This window comes from Cynoglossus semilaevis, chromosome 1, assembly GCF_000523025.1.
Source record: "Cynoglossus semilaevis isolate Cse_v1.0 chromosome 1, Cse_v1.0, whole genome shotgun sequence".
NCBI lineage: Eukaryota > Metazoa > Chordata > Actinopteri > Pleuronectiformes > Cynoglossidae > Cynoglossus > Cynoglossus semilaevis.
Genome location: NC_024307.1, coordinates 25590905 through 25596962, shown reverse-complemented (window position 1 = coordinate 25596962; position 6058 = coordinate 25590905). Strand labels below are relative to the sequence as shown.

Here is a 6058-nt window from a genome sequence, read left to right as displayed (position 1 = left end):
AGAAAAAGATGATGAAAAAGACCAGGATGTAAATCAGGAAACACAGCTGATGATGATGGAATGGGCAAAGGAGGTGCAAAGAGTGACCGAAGTAAGATATCCACAACCTAAGACTACCCTGTAACCAATGATAAGGTTTATCTGTTACTAATCCCAGCTGAACTGAATTCGGACAACGTGACATAAAGTAAAAATCATCTTTTTTTACACCCGAGCTTTTGTGTTGAAGAATAAAAATTGTATCTAATTCTTGGACTTTGACAGAGTTGTGGTGTGCCGAGTGAGGATCTGCTGTTTCTGCTTGGCCTGAAGAAGAAGCGACTCGTTGGCCTGCTCCCTCTGCTGGAGTTCATCACCTGGTCACTGCTGAAGGAAGACAAGATGGTGAGCAGCTCAAGGCACAGTGTAGAACCTGATCTGAATTCTTCTTCTTTAGGGGATGTTAGCAGCCAGTGTTCAAATCCACATCTAAGACAAAGTCACCAAAGAAAACAGGTTTGTTGAGTTGAGTTACAAGAGCAGGGGTGAGAATCTGAAGATACAAAGAAAAGAATGTTTTAGACAAATTAAAAGTCTATTCCCTGTGATATTTTGTCTAAGTCCTAGTCAAGTATGGAAAGAATTAAGAAAAAAAAAACAACAACAATTTATTAATTTGAGTCTGTCTTCCTTTTCCGTTTTAGAAGAAAATCCCACAAGTATGGTTACAGGCAAAGCAAAGAACCTGGAAACCTGGAATTCCAAGATGCATTCCAAACTCAGGTGTGTAATCGTATAGTTTGTAAAACTATCAGAGTTCAGTAAGATAAGACCACATTACTGGGGTCAAATGCTTTTGTGACAAAGCTCTTGATCTGTTCTTGTAAATACTGTGTGCTCCTTTGTTTGCAGTGTGGACTTGGATTTGCAGTGAAAAGGGTTAGGGATCAGAATGAACCTTTTCACACATTTCTAACCCTACATACATACATACATAGATAGATGCATACGAAGTATTTACACAAACGTTCTCACTTGTTCCTTATTCCTCAAAGCTGATGTGATGCTCGACCCCTCCACCAACCACCTGTGGCTACAGCTGTCAGACGACCATCAAAAAGTCCAGGAAGGCCTTTGTGAATCTGTCCTGCCGTACAACTCCCAGCGCTTCGATGGTTGGCCCTGTGTGCTAGGCTGGGAGGGTTATGACAGGGGGCGCCACTTCTGGGAGGTGGACATAACCAATAAAGGCCATTGGCGCATTGGGGTGACCACGGCAGACTCAAAACGGCACGGTCGCTTTCCCATGACGCCAAAGCAGAACTATTGGGTCCTGTGGCGTAGCACGCATCATTTCTACGCCTGCACTCAGCCAGAGACAGAGCTACCGGTCAGCCTCGTCCCAACATGTTTGGGTGTCTACTTAGACTACGAAGAAGGTCAGATCTCATTTTAGTGAGAATGCAGAGACAAAAAACCACATCTACACCTTCAATGGAACCTTCAAAGAGAAGCTGTACCCTCTGTTCGCTCCGCTTGACGGCCGCACAATCCTCACAGTCTCACCACTCAAAATCACAGCACTCTAAAAAGAAAAAGGTGAACATTTTTCAGATGCATTCTTTTTGATTTTGGTGTGTGAAATTGTGTGCCATCTACTGGTTAAAATTCAGGAGAGAGGACTTCTTCACTCATCTCTCTGCAATCTGTTCCTTCTTCTTCTAGGCTGGTTTATGTGCTTTGTTTAAGCGCACGACACATTTGTGTTTGATGTGTGCTGATGATGCGGGCCGATAAGCATTTCTTTAAAGCTTAGTAAATATTACACTCTGGACCTTTTGAAGAAAATCAACAGTAAACATTCACAAGCACCAAATATTAATTTTAATTAATTATAAATTGCACTGTATAAATGTCTTTTTTTTTCATTTTGCACTAGATGTTAAACCTCTTTAGTCAAAACCATCACAAAGACATTCGGCTCTTACACAAATAAAACGTATTTTCTTACCCCGTCTCCATTCATTTATTTTTGTACCACATATCTCCATATAAAGACATTAAACAAGTTCTTTGGCACAGTGTAATTAACGTCACAAACACAGTCTTCAGTTCAAGAAAATGAGCTTCAATGCCAAAACAAAAAGCATAATTCTATCTTTTCGGCATACACAGATAAGTATGAAAAATGTGTGTTGTGTGTTTTCATGCAGTTTGTCAAAACTCCTTCGTACAAACCCATGGTCCGTACATGTCACAGTCTGCAGCAAAGAGACTGCTGTTACCACGGAGGTCTGCACAGTCTCTATGATCAGAGTCCCACTCTACTGACAACCTGCACAACACACACGCACGCACACACACACACACACAGAGAGAGAGAGAGTATAACTGTCATTATACATTATACAGTATGTATACTATGTATAAGTATACAGGCAAAACGTACTAGTAATATAAGAATACAGTAATATTGCATTTATCAATTACCAATAAAAAGAAAATAATACAGTTAAAAATAACCATGTGTTTTTCTGATGATTGATGAGAATGTGGCTTTGCTAGCAGGAAGAAAAGGTTGTACATAGTATTCCTTTGTCATTGGCCAAATGATGGGCCACACAACCTATTTCACATGGTCTAAATGTAGCACTGACTGTAGGGCTTAGTTGTATAAACTGGCCCACTAAACTCCTCTAGTGGGCATTATCTGAACTTCAGTTCCAAAAAGGTAAAATCCTGTGTGCTCCGTCAGTAGTTAGCAGCCTACCTGTGATATTTAGTAGTCCACACTTAGTATTGTAAGCCCTAGGTAGTTTTTAGTGGTAACTAGTGTTTATGTATTGAGCAACAGGATGAATTTTATGGACCCACATCTGGTGCTTAGTGCTCCACGTGTGGTAAGAAGCAGCTCTCACTTAGTGTTTCATGACTTATATCAGGTATGAAGCAACGCATGTCCAGCGTTCAGTGGCCCGGGCCTCTTTTTAGCACACATGTACTGTGGACCATATCTAGCATCCAGTATTGGACATTTTGTGGGCAATATGTTGGGTTCAGTGGACCACAGCTGCTATTAGGTAGACCAGTGTTTCCCAACCGCTTTTGAGCCACGGCACATATCGTCAGAAAAAGCCCCACGGCACATCACCAAACAAAAATCTCACAAAATGTAGCTGGAATAAAATATAATAATCTTCTAGATTAAATGACCTCATCATTGACTAAAATCTCAGCCTGTTTAGTTGAAAACAACGCTGATGTACTGGCAGGAATTGAAGAAAAACACTCACAAAAATCTTCAACAGCTTTGATTATCTTTTTTTTGTTTGTTTGTTTTTATAGCCATCTGCTGCCACCTAGCAGAAGAGGATTTAATTGTTCTGCCTTCCGTGCTTTGACCAGCAAAGGAAAATTATATGCAATAAATAAATGATGATGATTTTCAGACCAATTAAGTGAAATTGAACGGCACACTAGTGTGCCACGGCACAGTGGTTGGGAATCACTGAGGTAGATCATATCTGGAAATAGTCCACAGACTCAAACTGTTAACAGTGTGGATGTGGGCTACAAATACAGTCCCACAGCAGACCTGACAAGTATATCTGGAACAACATTGGTTTCAGTTTGTGCCACTGGATCTGATCTTACCCCGGCATGTAGTGCTGGACGTCGGCCCCATCCAACCACAGCCACCGACCCTCCTGCCTGGAGTCAGTCAATCCCACCCAAAGGAAGGGAAACTGTGGAAACTTTCTCATCACCGTCTGAACAAAGTCCTGAGGAAAAAAGCAAGTGACATTCAGAGAAGTTCAGTCTGATTTATAACTGATTTATCCATCTACAGAATATGCATATTTCAGGTCTTGGGTGTCTTCCTGCCTCACCATTTCTGAGGTGTCTTTGATCACAGCCAGACTGCTGTTGTGTCGTCCACAGAACTTCACACTCTCATTCCACTGAAGGTCCTCCTGAAGTCCCACTGAGAAGAAGTAGCAGTGGTTCTTCCACCATATCCAGTTTTGTGGACACAGACTGCACCTGGAGTCTATACAACACACGAGAGAAAAACACATACTACAAAAATATTATATGTCTGAGCCGGAAGTAAGATGTTTGTGTGGCACAGGAGGAATCACCCTGACTGATGGTTTGGAGCATCAGGTCCAGTTCATGGCTCTGTTTCTGACACTGCTGCAGACGATGGATCAGTCCTGTGGACGCTGAGGTCTGGGTCACCTGTGGTGCTGCCGTCCAGGAGGCTGACAAAAGTAGTATTAGCTGATTGCTAATTAAACATCAGGATACAATAACCTCTGAAACTACAACTGAAGCTTTCAACCACCAACTGCAGTTTCATCAAGTCAGTGTGTAATAAGCAGTAAAGCAGAACTAACAAATACAGTCCTACTTTAATATTTTACCAAACTGTGGGGTCTCTTATGGATAAGTAAAGCAATCAAATCAGTATAATGTTAAAAACTATAAATGCACAATTGAAATGAGTTCAAATTAAATAAATAACAAGAGCAATTGAGAATTAATTGTATCATTATCTACTTACATTATTTCCAGTCTTTCTTGTGCATACTGTTGAATATATAATCTGTTCTTTTTCACCCTAACCTGCTGCATGTTTTCTCAATTTCAGTCAAAATACATCTTAGATCTGCAGGTGCACTGTCAACCATCTAGAACATACTGTATGTGCCAAACTCAGGCCCGGGGGCCAAATCTGGCCTGCAGTGTAATTATATTTAGCCTGTGAGATCATATCAAATACTATGTACTGCCAGGATGTGTACTATCAGTGGTGTATGCACTATGTTACAGCACATACATTTTAGTTTGGTTTTTTGTTGTTGTTGGCGTGTTAAAAACAATTAAAAGGAACTTTTACTTCAAATATAATTTCTCATGTGTTTATAATATAAAGCTGTGGTTGTTCCAGATTCAATGTTTACACAAAACTAAAGTTTGTTTCCAAATGAAAAAATTCTACATTACATATCTGGAGAGAAGGGAAGACATGCACAATTGACAACAATTTTTCAATAAATCTTTTAAAGTTTTGGCCCACGACTATGTCCCCGTTTTGAATTTTGGCCCACTGTGAATTTGAGTTTGACACCCATTTTCTAAAACTCTAAGGTTATATCGCCTGAAAATAGTAGCAAGTTAAATTTCAAACGCCTTTGTTTCTACTCAACTGTAAAAATTAAACCTGCCTTCTCCAACTGTCTGAAACAGACAGCCTTACAGGATGGGCATTAAAAAACACTTTCACTGACGCATGTACACTGTGTTTTGTTAACCTCACCAAATAACACGAACGCCAGAAGACCTTCCACGCAGAAAATAAACGTCACAACGGCAAAACCCAATCCAACTCCAGGGTGACAAACCTGACAAAATCCTGCAACATCTGTGACACAGAGAAAGGTAACAAATCCATAATTTTCCTCTGCTGTTTCTGTGTAATCAGCAGATGTATTGAAATGCTTCCTGTATTTTCAAAACTTAACCATTAGGGATTCCTTTTAAATATATCACTTTCCTATGTGTGAGAAAGTAAAAACCAAAAGTGCCAATTCCACAAGACACTTCAAAATGATAACTCAAAAAATCCTGACACTTTCTCCTCAGAGTAGTCTTCAGGAACATTGATAAGGACAGAACTGCAGTTTTGTAGTCCTGTAGGTATCTATGCAGTTTCGTCACTGAAGACATCTGATACCAGAGTTCACACAGAAAGTAAAGTACATGAAGTATGTGCTGTGTCAATAGAACTAACCGATAGGTGTTTCCTCATCCTCCTTCTCCTCCTCCTCCTCCTCCTCCTCCTCTGCATCATCTTTATCATCATCTCCCGTGAAGCTCTCTGGTGGATCCATGCTTTCTTCACTTCTCTACATCAACTGTTCCATATGTGGGTTGTTGCACTCAATATTTACACCACCTTCTCACACTTTTTAGAGGAACAAGCGTGGGCACCACACCCCTTCCTCTTATTATAACATTTACACCCTCACCAGGGCTCAGAAAATTCAAGAATTTGACAGGTTAGAAGTGAAAA

At 40.4% G+C, this 6058-nt stretch overlaps 2 protein-coding genes across 3 annotated transcripts in view; one reads left to right on the top strand and one right to left on the bottom strand.

Annotated features, from left to right (window-relative positions):
• The window catches only part of LOC103387385 (zinc-binding protein A33), a 3118-nt gene extending 1267 nt beyond the window's left edge, over positions 1-1851 (top strand). Inside the window, 6 exon segments of the mRNA XM_074559997.1 lie at positions 3-91; positions 265-384; positions 684-762; positions 892-918; positions 1035-1435; positions 1437-1851. Coding sequence (XP_074416098.1) covers positions 3-91; positions 265-384; positions 684-762; positions 892-918; positions 1035-1435; positions 1437-1568 — 848 coding nt within the window. The 3' untranslated portion in view covers positions 1569-1851.
• Positions 1852-1981: 130 nt separating this feature from the next.
• Positions 1982-5984, bottom strand: LOC103387377 (CD209 antigen-like protein C). Of its 2 annotated transcripts, XM_025062442.1 has the most exons (6): positions 5777-5980; positions 5303-5407; positions 4122-4244; positions 3870-4030; positions 3634-3761; positions 1982-2314 (listed from the first exon to the last, which is right to left on the bottom strand). In XM_025062442.1, the coding sequence occupies exons 1-6, from the start codon at positions 5874-5876 to the stop codon at positions 2197-2199; spliced, it is 735 nt and encodes a 244-aa protein (XP_024918210.1). In that variant the 5' UTR covers positions 5877-5980; the 3' UTR covers positions 1982-2196. The 2 variants fall into 2 exon arrangements, with proteins under 2 accessions (XP_024918210.1, XP_024918213.1); XM_025062445.1 differs by lacking the exon at positions 5303-5407 and having other exon boundaries at positions 5777-5984.
• Positions 5985-6058: the final 74 nt, after the last annotated feature.

What these genes read in the sequence shown, in the direction of transcription:
- LOC103387377 (XM_025062442.1), bottom strand. Translation starts at nt 5,876, where the DNA reads ATGGATCCACCAGAGAGCTTCACGGGAGATGATGATAAAGATGATGCA. An exon ending in TCTGGCGTTCGTGTTATTTG is followed by an intron (nt 4,245 to 5,302) that starts GTGAGGTTAACA and finishes TACTTTTGTCAG; the next exon opens with CCTCCTGGACGGCAGCACCA. An exon ending in GTCCAGCACTACATGCCGGG is followed by an intron (nt 2,315 to 3,633) that starts GTAAGATCAGAT and finishes TGTGTTGTGCAG; the next exon opens with GTTGTCAGTAGAGTGGGACT.